At 40.9% G+C, this 16,014-nt stretch overlaps 1 protein-coding gene across 1 annotated transcript in view; it reads left to right on the top strand.

Annotated features, from left to right (window-relative positions):
- Positions 1-12,387: 12,387 nt before the first annotated feature.
- Positions 12,388-16,014, top strand: part of CACNB2 (calcium voltage-gated channel auxiliary subunit beta 2) — a 240,112-nt gene continuing 236,485 nt past the window's right edge. The window contains exon 1 of the mRNA XM_082045807.1: positions 12,388-12,452. Within this exon, the coding sequence (XP_081901933.1) occupies positions 12,406-12,452 (47 nt within the window). The 5' untranslated portion in view covers positions 12,388-12,405. The remainder of the gene's footprint in view (positions 12,453-16,014) is intronic.

Consider the following 16,014-nt stretch of genomic DNA (forward strand, 5'->3'; position numbering starts at 1 on the left):
GCGCCCGGCAACCCCAGAGCTGTCTGACCGCTGGGAAGCGTGGTTCGCAAATAAGTCACTGCCGGGAGCCAGCCCCTCCCGCCCTCGGCCACGAGTGGCTGGGAAAAGCGAGGCCTAACCCCCCCGCGCCTCAGCCCCAACTTTCTTGCTCGCCCCTCGGCCGCGCAGCCCCAGCCGCACCGGGAGGCAGGCGCCGCCCGGGAGCTGCTGCCGGGCGGGAGATGCTCGTTGTCACTTTCCCTCTTCCCCACGCGCCGCCCCCTGCCCGCCCCCGCGCCCGGCGGTGCCCCGTCCCCCGGCGCCGCGCTGCGCGCTCCCCGCCGGCAGCAGGCAGGACCGCGCCTCCGCCCGTCCGCCCCTTACCCCGGCATGGCCGGGTGCTGAGGGGCGCCCCGCCGCCCCGGCTCGGCTCGGCACGGCTCTGCCCCGCCGAGGGGCTCGGCGCCCAGCCGCCCGCTCTGCTCGCCAATGGTCCAGAGTGACATGTCCAAATCGCCTCCCAGCCCGGCGCAGGAGGTGCAGATGGAGCTGCTGGACAACCCCCTGCCCGCGGCGGGAACAGCGCAGGTACCGCGGGGACCGCAGGGCTCGGCCGGGGGCTGCGGCAGGGAGCGGGGCGGGGGACGGCGGGGCCGGGCCGGGCTCGGAACGCTTCGCCCTGAGGCAGCGGGCGGCGGGCTGGGAGAGGCGGGGAGGGGAGCGTCGGGGCTGCCGAAGCTGCCGGTCCTTCAACTTCGGCTCCCCGCCATCGGAAAAGTTTGAGGGCTCTCCCAAGGCGCCTGAAACCCCGGTTCTCCCTCACCCTCAAATGTGATTTAATTAAGATGCACAGTGGGATGCTCTGAGCCATAGAAGCACCCTAAGTCAAAAGAATCTTTCAGTGATTTGAACGGTGGACATATAAGAATACGTTGCTATTAAGGTGCTCTTCCGTGCGTGTATTACCCCCAGATTACGGCTATTTTTCCCTGCTCCAGTAACCTGTTGTATCTCTACCTGATGCTTACCACGCACTGCTGAAACCTTCCTCATCTGTGACACAGGCTGCTAGCGGGCTGTCTTGAAGGGGGAAGGCGATTCACGTTGGTTGTTGAGCAGGATTTTGGAGGAGGCTGAAGGTGTTGAGCACGCTGCAGGTTTAAGCTGCTCGATTACCATGCGGAAGGTGGCTGTACAGTCATCTCTGAAATTTTAACAACTTAGTCCATGTGCACTGCGTTCAGGTGGATGGATGAAGAGAGGGAGACAGGGTGTGGATGTCAGCACACTTGGTAAAGACTTTATATTTTGAAAGGTGGTTCCTGTTTAATATATGAATGTTGCATAATATCTTCGAGTTTGCAATAGTTGGCTACAAAGACTTACGATGCTATTTTTAAACCCAGTAAAAGGGTGGTAAAATCTGATTGCGTTAACTTTAAATTACAAACATGCTTGTTCTTGTTAGGACAGAGTTTTTTTCCTTTTGGGGTGGCAAGTTTTATTGCTGCTGCCGAAGCTATCTCCAGTGCTTTATTTTCTTTGAGAAGGAGGTCCGGTTTCATCACAGAAGTGCTCAATTGCCAGAAGAAAATGCTGTCAGTCTGTCAAAAGACTCACTAATTGATCTCTACTTACTGGGGACCAGTGACAGCAGAACAAAATCCAGGCACTGAAACAGAGACTAGGTTTAGCTGAGAAAGTGTCTCTTTGGATGTGAATTTGACTGCAGCCTCCAAGTGCAGAACAGACATTTCAGTAGGGCCATATGCTTTGCCAGCTTCCCCAGAAACAATGACAAGGGAACTCATTTCTGACCTACAAATTTCGCATTTTTATATCTTTTCGGCCCTAAGCACAGAATTGGCAACTGTCAAAACATATGGTGCTGCTCTGCCGTGGACAAAAGTCTAATACTGATGATAAAATTGATCTTCACCCCTTTTAATTAGGCATAAAGACAGGAAGGATAGTTTGTTTAGAGAGGAAGGATAGTTTGCTAATACCTGCATTATTTATGTTTCAGGTAAAGGCCTGATGTTCTGTTTTATAGAATTGGTTTCTGAACATTCACAGCCAAAAAGATCCACTTTTTAAGATAATAGTAATGCAGATTTTAGTTCAGAGGCTGTTTTTCAGTTTTCACAACCAAAGCCACTAAGCAAAATAAGAATTGTATCTTCTCTGTAGATATATATTCTAGATGTATGTAAACCTTTGGTAGAGAGGAAATAAGATTATGGAAGCAAAAGAGGCCATTGGCTAAATAATAATGTTAGTTAATTCCTTAGCATGCACTGCATTGAGAGACAATTATTCTGATTTGAATTTTTGCTCTGTTAACATGATTTCAAAAAAATCGATACTGTAAGATCTTGCCACTTTAGAACACATTCACAGTGGGGAGAGGGTTAATGAGAACATGTGAATCATCAAGTAGATTGCCTACAGGTACTTCAGTTGTGCCCACCACCATCTTTTTCACTAAGGTACTTGAGTATCAATCCTAGAAACGTTTCATGCCAAGTAATGTGTCATATAAACAAAAGCAACCAACACACAAGCTTATGGAGTGATATCATTCCTAAAAGTATTCTCTCTGAAGTGCTACTTCTGCAAATTAAGATTTAGCAAAATAAAATTGAAGAGCTTTTGTAGAGTTGTAACAAGCCTCAAAATTTCTCTTATCCAAGAATTTTGCTTTTGCAAAGCTGAGGATTTCTTTTAACCTGGCTGTACATCATGGTTGATATGTTGGATTGTGCCTGTCTATCGATTTTGGCCAAACTTGTCACCACTTGGCAGAGGAGTGAATGTAGTTAACACTGTGAAAGTAATTACTCTTAAAAGGTACTTAAATATGTGAAGTATTCCTGGATAAGTTCTATTTCTTATTTTCAAAATGCATTTTCCTAACAAGATCTGCAAACAAAATAAAATCCCTTAGGTATTGATTGTGACAGTTATACTGTATTCTCTCTGTGAAGTTCTTTGCAATGGGTACAAGGTATTGGTGTATTATTCTGTACTACCTAATATTCTGTGGATTTTAGTTCCACGTTACCGTAAAAACATAGTTCTGGGTACTCACAGTGATCCTAATCCAGGTGGGGTTGTGCTGTAGTTTCAGATGTCCAGTTTTATCCAGATGAATGGACACACTGACAGTTTCACTGTGGAGTTATTGACAACATGTCAGTTTTATCTGTGGTCCTTTTGTAATAAAACATGGATTTGATTTTCTGAAATCATAAGACAAGCAAACTCTGTTTGAATGCATCAGTGTTTGATGATCAGAATCTATTTTTTAAAGAATGAACTCCAGTCCTGTTTTTAATTCTTTATTTCAAGAACTCCCAAATTCTTGGAAGCTGAATTAGTAGAATATTCAATTTAATCATTCTAATTTACCCAAACACCATGCTGATTTGTTTATGTTATATTGTAACATAGTATATTAATGCCTTTCATGGTAACTCTTGGTCTTTCTTCTTCTCTTTTCCCTCCCTCTCATGTAATTTTTTTCTGATCCTACTTAAAAGTCCCTCAGTCCCCAGAAATCATTAGATTCAATTTCTATTGCTATTTTCTCATCAAGCTTCCTGTGTTGTGTCATAGGAACAGTCATAGCAAATCAGATCAGTAAATTATACGAGATGTTTCAAAGAAACTATAATTGTAACATTGCGTCAAGGAACTACAGACTTCCTTGTGGAAGGTATCTTATCCCAAATTAGTTTTTCCCTATTCCCCATTATTATTTTCCTCCTGTTCTTTTTCTTGCCTTCTTATGCATCATCTGTCAATGCAGGTCCTAACAACCTGACACATTTTAAATGAAAACAGTTCTTTTGATTGTTTTCTTCAGCTCTTTCACTTGCATTTGGATTTCCTTTCTGCCCTAATACTGTTAAGTGCTTCCTCCCAAGTCTAAAGACTTCACCATCCCGGGAGCTTTGGGTCCAGCAGATGGGGTAGTACTGCTGAAGGTAAACTGCAGGCATGGGTTTAGGGACAGGCTTCTTCAGTTTTCCTTCTGTATTGACTGTGATTGTTACTCATGTGAATTTTAGAGTAATGGGCACGTGGTGACTCCAGAATACCAGCTTAGTTATTTGGCCCTAGCACAGACTGTTGTCCTTCCTGGATCTCCAGCTATCTTTTCAGTTGCATAGCACCATCCCCTCACTGCCTGTCTTGTGGTAATGAGGAATGGAAAGAATAGCCAGAGATTTATTCTCAGCAGATTAATCACACTGCCCTCTGCTGCTCTCTTTCAGCTGAGCTGATTTATCACAATTCACACCGTGTTTACCTATGCTTCAAATAAACATTTTGCAACAGTGTATTTCCTAGTGCTAAAACAAATAAAATTTATATCCATTTGCTTACTTAGATAATAACAATAACCATTTGTTATAGGCATGGAAGGTTTTTCTCTCTTCTAGCAGCATCCGTAGAAGCCAGATCTGATGTGTCAGTGGCTCAGTGGAGCATATGCGAATGAAGAAGAGATTAGATCAAACTGCATTCATTGGACTTTCTTATGGTCCTCAGCAAGAAGCAGTGTTTTCTCTCTTGATTTGGTAACTTCCTTTCAGTGTTGTGCTCCATATTGAAAAAAATAAATGTTAATAGTCCTTCACTGAAGAAAGCCCTTCAGGTTTCAGCAGTTACTTTTCTGATGATTCTCCTCTGCTCTTCAGTTTATTTTGCAGTCCTGAAATCCAACAGTAATAGGTGATCTTGCATGCTTATCTCTTCCAGAGACATTTATTTGCCACTTGGGTATTACACAGCTTCAGCATACATGTGCTATAATAATTGTTTTTTACATTTTCCTAGAGAGTAAAATCCCTTTGAAACAATTCAGCAGTTTCAGTCCTGACATATTTGTGTATCTGGTAACCATCTTCTAGAGGCTACCTCTGTTTTTGTGTTGTTTTGTCTCCAGGTTTATAATTTCAAACCATTGTAGATGAAAAGTTCCTGAACTCTTCCAAGGCTAGCTTCTTTGGAGTCTCGGTTACTTTTCTTCTGCTTCTTTTACTCTGTTCTTTTCTGTGCCAGGATGGAAGAGTTTCAAAATAACTCAAAACAAGCCAAATCACCCTCCCTCTGTCAGCAGGGCAGCAGACCCTTAGCAGATGGAATCTTCCACATAAGCGCTGTTGCTCCCTGCAAATATCGTTCTGCAACAGAGCCAGATCGCTTTTTCTGTTTGCTTGTGTCAGAGAAGTACAGAAATCCATGGAGGGCAGGTGTGGAGGAGCAGGCACATGGCCTGCAACGGTATTTGCCAATCTTAAAAGGCTGCAGGAGGCACAGTGGGGTTTGGACATGAGCTTCAGCACCTACTGCTCTTGTGTGCTCCTGGTGTTACAGGGAGATGTGCAGCAGATTTGCACCGAGGTGGGTTCCCAAGCCACTGGGGAGGAGGAGGGTGGACCAGGTCCCCTACTTCTTGTCTGTCAGGGTGGAAACTGCCAGGTGACCTGGTCTGATGCCAGAGCGAGAGCACTGGGAGACGGCTTAGGAATGTAGGAACTGGTGAGAATTAGGCTATTTCTAGCTGCACTATTGGCAAGGCTTTATCACAGGCCAGCAGAAAAGAGCATCAAAGTTTTAACCCTGTTACAGATTTTTCAGCAGAAATGGATTTTCTGTTTTCATGAGGGGAAAAAGAAGCATCTGTCAAACAGTTATTTTTGGATTATGTATGCAAGTGTGGATAAATTATTTGTGGAGGGTGTTTTGTTTTGTTTGGATGGATTTTTTTCTTTTTGTGGAGGATTTTATAAAAGCACCATGGAATGGATTTAACAGAGTCATTATTGTAGCTTGTGTGAACTCGATGACTGTATATGGAGATCCTCAATTTGACAGGATTTTTGAAGGCAAGCCTTGTATTTTCTGAATTGTGTCCTGATAGCAAATGTTGTTTCTTTGAAGAAATCCAGGTTTTGAGACCAAAGCTTGGGCTGCTTCTCTGTGATGGGGACATGAGTCTGTGCCCCTCAGGCAGTTTCATCACTGAAGGTATGTCACAGGGCTGAGTGCCTGCCATGGGACTGCACTGGTGTTGACTGTGACCTGAAGCCCCAGCCCTCAGATGGAGGCAAGCCAGGATATATTGCTATGTTCAACATTGCACTGTTACCCCTGTTGTCATCGTGGAATGGAGTGGTGGAGTGCTGGGGGCTTGTCACCAAAGTCTACGTATGTCTTCCAGCCCTTGGCTGTACTGTCAGAAGGCTGACCTCCCCTCCTTTGTGAGATTAGTGGGATTTGTCATGCAAAGATCAGAAATATTCATGTCTCTTTCCATAGCTGACCCTTTATATCTAAAGATGTGGTTTATGTTATTTGAGTGGCAGGTGTGGGGATTTACCGTTACACAGCTGATTCTGGAGGCTGCACCTTTCAGTAGCAGGACGTTATCATTTCTGAGTGGTGGCAGGTCTGGCCATTGATCAGAGAGGGCTCAGGAGGTCTGATGTACAGGACCACTCTTGCCTTGTAACGAATTGATAACAGTGGCAATGACTTGTTTTTCTAAGAGGTGGATGGAGCTGGATGTATGTGTTCTGCACTGTCCTGGCATGCTATTCTTCAGCTGGGACATGGGCTTTTAAAAATATCTTTTAAAGTTTTTGCATGGGAAGGAAAAATGCTGAGTGCACTCTTTATTTTCTGACTCTTTTAGCAGTTCTCTAATCCTTCAGAGCGTCACTCTTTACCTCTAGGTACTCTTTTGATCCTTGTAATTGGTCATTTGTTCATCTGAGATTGTGTAAGCTTCATTTCAGCTCTTTTTGTTTTCTGTTTTTGTTCTCTCCAGCTCCTTTCTTGCATCATTATTTCTGTTTTGAGAACTGACTCCATGTCAGTGACTCTTCTGCACCTTTATTTTTGAATGAGACTAATAGGCTAGTTCTTAAGAGTTCATCTTTGCCACTTACCATGATATCAGTCTCAATACTGGTGCTGTTTTACCCATTATAATTAGCAAAGGTTTTGGCTCACCCTGTCTATACTTCTTTTGTCTGCTTCAATATAAAATATAAAGGGTGAGTGCCATGGGGATGGAGCCAGGCTCTTCTCGGTGGCAAACAATGATAGGACAAGGGGTAATGGGATCAAGCTGGAACACAAGAGGTTCCACTTAAATTTGAGAAGAAACTTCTTCTCAGTAAGGGTGACAGAGCACTGGAACAGGCTGCCCAGGGAAGTGGTGGAGTCTCCTTCTCTGGAGACATTCAAAACCCGCCTGGACATGTTCCTGTGCGACCTCACCTAGGTGTTCCTGCTCCAGCAGGGGGATTGGACTAGATGATCTTTTGAGGTCCCCTCCAATCCCAAACATACTGTGATACTGTGATACTGTGAGTAGTTGCTGGTGAAGGGCATTTTAAGACTCTCACTGAAGACTGATTCTCTGGTTGTAGACAGTTGGTCATTTAAAATATTTTATATTCCCTCTTCCAGATGATAGTATTTTTCCTACAGTGATAAACCATGCCTTCTGCTTGTCATGTGTTTTAAAGGATTAAATGTTACAGATGCATGCTTTTCACACGTTGAGGCAGAACCTCATGAAAATTAAAGGATTTTGCTGAGTGACACTGGTCTCATCTGTTTGCAATAACAAATAAATGTATATGAAACTGTTAATTATCATGAAACAGCTAAGCATGCCTCTAATGCTTCATATGATTCCTGTATTTCATTTGATTACATGGGCTGAGTAAAGGTTGCAGAGTTGAAAGGAACAGTCTTTCTTTGCTTTGTTAAGACTTTGATGATGAAATGTTTTTTATGAGATTACTTTGGTAGGTTTGTGTTTGGTCTTTGTTTTGGTTTGGGTTTTTTAGTGCCTTTTTCAAAATTTATTTTTTTTTTTTTTTTATTAAGGTTTCACCTTGTCTGTCGGGTATCTTAAAAAGCTGTAGAACATAAATGAATGTGTTGTGTTTCTCGCCTTTGGCAACTCAGCCAATTTTGAAAGAACTTCACACAGCTGACTAATAAACTGAGCTACACTTTCGATCTTGTAAACACATGTATACACAACTTTATTTGTATAAGATGTTCTGCTGAAATCCCATGAGAATGTTCCTGTCAGCAAACTTTTTATATAAATAGGCTTGTTCACAGGGCTGGAGTCAGTTGCATTAACATTAGCTGGGGCAGATGATGATAGTCCATACTCAGCCGACTATGCTGGGTTTCGAGATTATTATCACTGGGGTGCAGAGACATTTAGTCCCCTATGGTTTTTCTGTTAGGTACAGCTACCGTATAGGTTAAGAATGACTGCCCCGTGTTGCTGCTTTTACTGGCCAATGTCCGCACATCATGATTCAGTCTCTTATTTTTAGCTACCTAATTGCAGCCAACTGCTGCACAGAACACAGATAAGGCAGCTAATTTTAATATGAAAATCACAGCAACATATTGAGTTTGTTGTTAAAATTTTTTTTTTCACACCCCCTCTCCCCCCACTGAATTGAAAGTAACTGGTAGATTATTTTTTTTTTTTTGGTCACAAAGGTCTTGCTCTCGCATTAGGCTATCATGGAAAAAATACACTCAAAGAAGCAAAAGCTAATGAATATGACAGGATGAGTATTCATGGTTCTCCACATGACAAAGTTATTTAATCATTTTTTAAAATATGTAAGAATCTTCTTTGTTTATGGAAGACTTATCTTATTTCTAGAAGTAACTTTCAGGCATTTCTGACTGTGGGAATAAGCTCGAAAGGCCTGGAGGACAAATGTTAACCCAGATTGGCATCCTTTAAATCAATGAGAACAGTTATCAAATCCCACTTTTCCCGTGTGCCGAAATGGTCTCATTTTCCTTTGATTCAGAGTTGGTCTGTGCACAGAAGCAGCTATAAAACTGACTGTCCCTGCACTGCGTAGCCATGGCCTGCCATCGTGTCAACTGCTTTTTTGTGTTTGAAGTTAGGGTTTAGCTTGTGCTCCTGAATCGTTTCCACTTATATAAGACTAAAATACAAATTTGCATGCTGCTGTGCCCAAAAAAACCCCACCAAAACTGAAAAATCAAGGTGTGTTTCAGCCCGAGCTGCATTTACTGTGTGATGTTGCCTGAAATAAATGCTTTTAGTTGTTGCTACGCAGGTAGAGAAGTGTGCGTTTTATCTGTGCTTGTAGCACGTTTTTATACTGCTGTTGTTTGTTTTATCCTCCTGACTCCAGACACAGTCCCTCTTTTGCATTTGTAGTGATTTTTTGCATTATAAAACTGAACACTAGGATTCTGTAAATAAAATAAATATTGTAGCAACTAGGTACAATGCAAGAAATGTGACTGCGAAAGAGAACGTATACATTTTTTCTAGTATCTCCTTGGGGATTACACAATACTATACTGTACATTATTTATGAAACTGCCTAGATTGTTTGATATTTATGTAGAAGCTTTATATTATTGAGCTGCTATGTTCATGTTATGAATTCTTTTTTTTTTTGTAAGTATATTTCCACATTCTTCCACAAAAATTGGAGAAAAGAAAGTCAGAATGTTGGCGGGTAACTACAGTCGGTTACCTCAATAAGAACCATTTTTAAGAGGTGAATTTTGATTTAAAGATGTTATTTTATTTGAAGACTACCGATGTCAAGGATATTTTTAATGTATTCTAGGTGCCTTAATATTATATAATATTAGGTGGAATATTATGTTGTGTGGAAAAGGATGGTTCTGATATAACTGTCTGTTCCAACAGTAACTGTAAAATGTTTTGATTAATTTGCTGGTAACAGCAATTCTGATATGCTTTTTATTCTTATAGATATATGAAGACCTTTCTATTATCAAAAACTTCTCTTATTATCAAAGATCTCTTTTAGAAATACAACTGTGCAAAGCCATTCCCCATTCAATTTTAATTTTATATTTCATAACCTACTGGATTACAGTTCCACATTAATCAGAAGGTCCTATTTTCATCCCCATAATGTGTAGCATGCTGATTTTTATATAGTTCTGCTCTAACCAACACACCTAGTATTGATTCATGTGCCTTTCAGAAACTTCTTATATGGCTTTCCTACAGTTTTGTAAAAATCATATTGATTTAGCAAAATATCTTTCCCATAAATATATATTTTTGGGGAAATAATTGCTTTTTGTGTAAGTCTTTGCTAGTTCAGTGGCATAATAGATATTAAATTATTTTTGCTGAGAATCAGTGTCAGACTGACAGATCTATTGTTACTCAAGTCATTATTTCTAAAAGATTGGTATAATATTAGATTAGAACCAGTGCTCCAAGCTTTTCCAGAATCAACAGTGATGGTCCAGATACAGTCCGACATTATTCTTATGCATCTTGTGCATCTCATGGCAGCAAGTTACCTGGATTTGTCAATTTGACAAATGATCTCAAGTTAGTAGTGGCTGTCTGTCGTCCTCCTCAGTTACTCTTAGATTGCAAAATATTTTATCGTGTTTACCATGTGTGTTATTGCTAAGAGGTACGGCTCAGATTTTGAAGTCATGATCTTAAAAATGTGTCAGTATGAGATTTTAATTGTGCCTCTGAGCCTGTGCTGGAGCCCACCGTTCCCTACCCCAAGAACTGATGGGCCGCAGGCCCAGAGCTCTGCGTGGTGCTCTGGAGATGGCTGCAGCCCAGAGAAGGACATGCTTTGTGCACCAGGCAGAGTTTTATCCCAGGGTTTGCTGTATCAGGGCCAGGCTGTCAGGAGTATTGTGTTGTAACACATTTGCAGCCACGTTCTCCAATATGCTGATCGTAATATTCTCATCATGCCTAAACCCAGGACCGACTGCAGCTTAGGGCCAAAGGCAACAGCAGGATGTTCATGCACGGACTTGTAGGAAATAATAGTGGATAAATAATATAATTTATTACTGTAATATTTTCAGATACTAGCATGCTAGTATCTTATCATCAAGAGGGTTTTTTTGTTTGTTTGTTTTGTAGTTATATATTTTAAGGAGAACAATGAGATTTCTGTAAAGGGATTTCTGTTCTGGGGAGAAGGATTGTGAGGTCGTATGGGGGAGGAAATGAAATTAGTCTCAGAAAATTTAGCATGTAGGTGATGGAGGCTGATGTTTTTTGTTTTGTGGTGGGGTTGTGTTTTTTTTTTTCCTGAGTTATTATGGAAATTGCAAGTTCAGTGCTGAATGCAAGATGAGAGCTAAGATTGGGAATAGGCCAACAGAGACCTTGAAAGTGAACATAAAGACCCTGTTTATTGCAGGAAACTGTGGGAGGTATTTAAAGACAGGAGGCATGATCCAGAGAGATGGATTAGTAAAATGACCTCAACAACAGCATAATGAGTGAGGGAAAAAAAATCGCTATCTCAAGGAAAATAATATTTGAAGTAGTGAAGACATGATTTTGATGTAAGTTTAGATGAATTTAAGGAATGCGATTAGATAGGAAGGGTTGTCTTTTAATGTAGTTGTGCAAAACAAATCTGCAAGATTTTGCTATACCTGGGAAGGATGCCCTGGGAAGGGGCTGAGGTGGTGTCATGGCACAGTTTACAGTCACCACAAAAATAAGTGGTTGCAAATGGCAGAGTTTTAAACTTCTCATATTTTTTGAAATTTGTTTTATAATATATATGTTGATGGTCCATATTCATCACAAAGAACAAATAGCTTTTTGAGGGGATTGGGACATTTGCTGTGTTTCTAAACCGTAGTTTAATAAGTTTTGCTTCAGCCAACCACTGCTTTCTCCTGGTGTCTTTTTGATTTCTGAAGAGACAAAAATGATACCTTACTTTTTAGTTTTATATTATCCCTTTTCCAGATATTAATACATGTTTTGTCCTTTTTATTGTTATACTGCTTTTACTTCAGCTTTTTGTTTGTTTCGTTTTGTTTTTGTTATGTGTTCTTCTTCAGTTGTAGGATTGTCTCTGAATAGGCAAGTTGTAGGTAATTTCTTCCTGTTTAATATTTCCTCAGTTGACTTGGCTCATAGCTGTGAGGTACTAGAGACTGCCTCAGTATCTTCTTTCTTCTTCCTAGCTTGTTTATTTAAACTTACTGCAAAACAAACTGTACATTTTAAATCATTGTGACTTGGGTGAATAATACTACAAGTATAAAAGTTTCTCCATACCTGAACACGAAAAAAGCCCCAAAACAGTCAGTGCTCAATTGTCCAAACTTGATTGTGTTGGTGAGCACTTGTGCACAGAGCCCCATCAGTTACTTATTGAATATGTGCTTATTAATTAGCATAAAGCTAATTATCTGAATCCCTGCTAGCCTAGGAGGCATTAGTGATGCTTGTACTGAAAGCTTTCTGTGCAACACAAACTTAATGCTATTCCTTTAATCTTATTTTTTTACAGTCTTATGGTAAAGGCGCAAGAAGGAAAAACCGATTCAAAGGGTCAGATGGGAGTACATCTTCTGACACTACCTCTAACAGTTTTGTACGTCAGGTATGTCTTTTTCAGTTTTTAAAAGACTTGTTGATGTTAATGTTCAAGTAATATTTTTTTTAGGTAAATTATCAAATCAAAGAGTGATACTGTAGCCTGAGAAAAAGGAAAAGTCTCTGCCAACACAGTGAAAAATATTTGGTTGCTATTGTTTTCATTTTGGCAGAAAAATTCTTTTTCATTTCTTATTCATTTCCATGTATAGTAGTTTGCATTATTTTTGTTACTCTAATGCCATCAGGTGATTAAAGCTGGAGGAGGAGGTGCAGTTTGATGGCAGCGCCTAAAGTGGCAACATTCGGGAGAAAGCATCGAAGCCCTAACAATCCTTGGGGTTTACCTCCTTAAAATAGTGCTCTGTGAGGCAGTGTTAACTTAGATGCTTGCCTCCCACATCCCAGTGTTATTTTAAAGCATGGGTTGGAGGGGAGATGCGTGGCAGCATTTGTCCCCATCACACCGATGCTGAAAGGCCTGCAGAGGATGGAGTGGTGCCCTAGGCTCCTGTGACCTCTGCCTACATTTCTCTCCCTCAACGGGGGAGACTGACGCGAGTCCCAGACCTGTGAGGGTGCTTGGGGGGCACCTCGATCTCACCAGCAGATGTGACAAAAAATGCAGGGAAGGGTATCCAGAGTGTGGTGTGATCTTTCGCTGCAGAACGGTGCTACCGAAGCTGTGGTTTTGTGGAAGGAGCGTGCATTTTGATGTGTGTCTGGTTGGCAACAACGTGGAGAGCACGAAGGGTGTCCAGAGCATCACAGTGACTGTGCCAGTGCAAAGTCTGAAATACTCTTCTTCATGGCCTGCTGATTTAAACTGTGGTTTTGCAAATACAGACTTTGCCATCTTTTTTTGGAAGTGTTCTGGAATTCGGGAGGTTTCCCTGTAGACTTTTTGTTCTTGCCATAAGCAGGCACCACACCTCCTTCTCCACCAGCTTATCTTTCACGTTCCTCCATCTCAAAACATGTAATGACTTCACTGCTGTTGCATTGACTGTATCAGCACACATTTTCTGTTTGCAAAATCGATCTACTTTGTCCTGCTGTGATCATGATAGCAGGTTTTGTGATAGGCTGTGGATTTGATAAAGTCAGGCCCCCATTACATTTCAGTGTCTGTTGAATATAGTTGTGAAATATTAATTGCTCATGGGAGTTTTTCAGTGGCAGTAAACCATATCAAGATGAAAACTCTGGATCAATAAATTACTTATTTGTGACATTTTGTCCTGTTTAAAAGGAAAAAGCAGTCCAAGCAGTGTTTGGGAGCAGCAATAGGTTCTCCCACTTCCAATGAGCCTTTGTAAAGACATCTGTGTTGCTGTTTTCCTTAACTCCTTGTGGATGTTAAATTCATTCTGGAACACTTTTTGCAGAGTATGAGTGTTTATTTTACATTGGCTGCACATGGTTCTTTGCCTTTCTTGTTTACCTAAACGAAGTCTGAAGTTGGTCTCAAGTATTTCTTCTTGCTGTCATGAGGGGGAGCAGGGCAAAGAGGATGCAGCACATCAAACTACATATAGATGTTGAGGTGGACTCCTGTAGCTAGAGGAGAACTAGTTGGCTCTATACACTGTGGGGCATTATTTATCAAATCTGCAAAACAAGACATATAAAACAGGGTTGGTGAGCTCCAGTCTGAAAGACTCTGTACCTTTCCCAGGGCTGTAAAGGGAGAATGGAGCATGACTACCTCAAGTGTGAATTCTTACAGAAGAGATTTATATATTTCCCTGAAATAAATCCAAAATTGGTAGTTACTCAAGTGATATGATAAAAATGACTGAATGATGAAATAGGCTTCTGCAAAAAAACCCAGAGATTTAATAGAATGCTGAAGCAAAACTCAGTTTATAAATGCTATTATCACTGAAGATAACGAAGGGATGCTAATGGATAAATATTGATGTGACATCATACAAAATAAATTTAAAATAAGAAAATCATCACAAAACATTCCTAGTAAGTAAAGGCAGAGTTATTCGAGTTATAGTAGATGTATGAGAGAAGTGTCTCTTCACAGTTGAAGCTGAGAGGTTTACTTCAGGGCTTGGGCTGCATTTTCAACAGGCTTTCCTGTTCTGATTCTCCCCCTGGGACTGCTTGATTTTCTCTTGTACTAAGGAAGAATTGCCACCAGCTGGTGTTCAGCACCCCAGATATTAAATAGAATGAGTGCAGTCACTTTCTGCTGGCTCCGCTGCTGTGCCCTTCCCAGAAAACACCTTGGTGCTGCATATTGCTTGACTCCATCTTTCTTGGAGGATATTTTACATGGTAAAAATGAACACAATTGTTTTGCCATAACCATTTATTTGCAGGAGAAAAAGTGACTCCAATAATTTGGTGTTTTTTCTGAGGTGGGTAAAAGTTACAGAACAGCAGACCAGAATCAATGACGTAGCCATTTATTTTACATTATTTTATTTTAGTGGTATTTTAAAACTGGGAAGTCAGTTTTGGCTTGGAAAGGGGTTTGTGGCGTTTTTTTAGTAGGCAAACTGCTTGTTTCTGTGATGCTTACAATGCCTATATCTGCCTTTTTTTTTTTTTCTTTCTCCTCTGAATTCCCTTATTTCCTCTCATTTCCTGTCTCCTTTCACATTTACTTCTTAACTTGGCCTGCAACTTTTATGCGCATTTCTACAAGTACTCCCTTCTGCTCTCAAGAAGGAATCCTGGGATTGTCCTGAACATTTATGGCTAAGGTCTTCCTATATCCCTCATAAAGAAGGAAGAATATTTGGAAGGTGCTTTGCGTCATATTTAGCTTTCCCTGTCCTTAAACTAGAAGGGCGGCTGGAGGTGTGCATGTTCTTCTTGTAAGCATGGGTGTAAAGTGGACGTTTCATAACAGAGAAATAAATTGGTGCTGAATAAGAGAAGACAAATATGTCTAGTCCTGAAGACCTGTTATGCATGTGGAAGGCAGCGGACCTATAGTGCAAGAGCAAGTTAACTTCCTGTGTATACGATTCAATCATTTGAATCCACAGAGCCGCGGGCCATTTAAGTTAAAGTTGCTGCAGGCCTGAGGGAGTTAGTATCCACTACTTACACTGACAAAGCTTTATTGTGTCTGTGTTTTACCTTTTCCTTAAGGGCATCTGCACCGCTGGCTCCAGTATGTACCTGGCAAGTTTCCTGCAATGCATACAAAATGCTACAGTAGGAAAAATAATGCCAACTTAGTTTTGCTTCAAATTGCTTGAAAATTCCTGCTGTTGTATAAAGAGGATGAAATGCACTTTGCACAGCCCTGTGCACAATGATCTCTTCCACTTAAATCTGTTTTTCAGAGTGCTGAAATAGTGCAGAACAATCTATTGCTAATGTATATAAAAGGAGCATTAAACCAAAGCAAGAGCATTTACAAATATAATTTAAAAAACCATTCTTTTAAATCCAGTACTATAATTTTTATCTATTGATATAGATTTGTATTTCTATTTTTCACTTGTGACACTGTAAAACCTATGGGATTTTAGGAGAATGTTTTGGATCATGTTCTGTTTGTTTGTTACAAAAACTTGTTTGTTTAGTTTTGTCTCCAG

Source organism: Streptopelia decaocto (assembly GCF_964273445.1).
Source record: "Streptopelia decaocto genome assembly, chromosome: 2".
NCBI lineage: Eukaryota > Metazoa > Chordata > Aves > Columbiformes > Columbidae > Streptopelia > Streptopelia decaocto.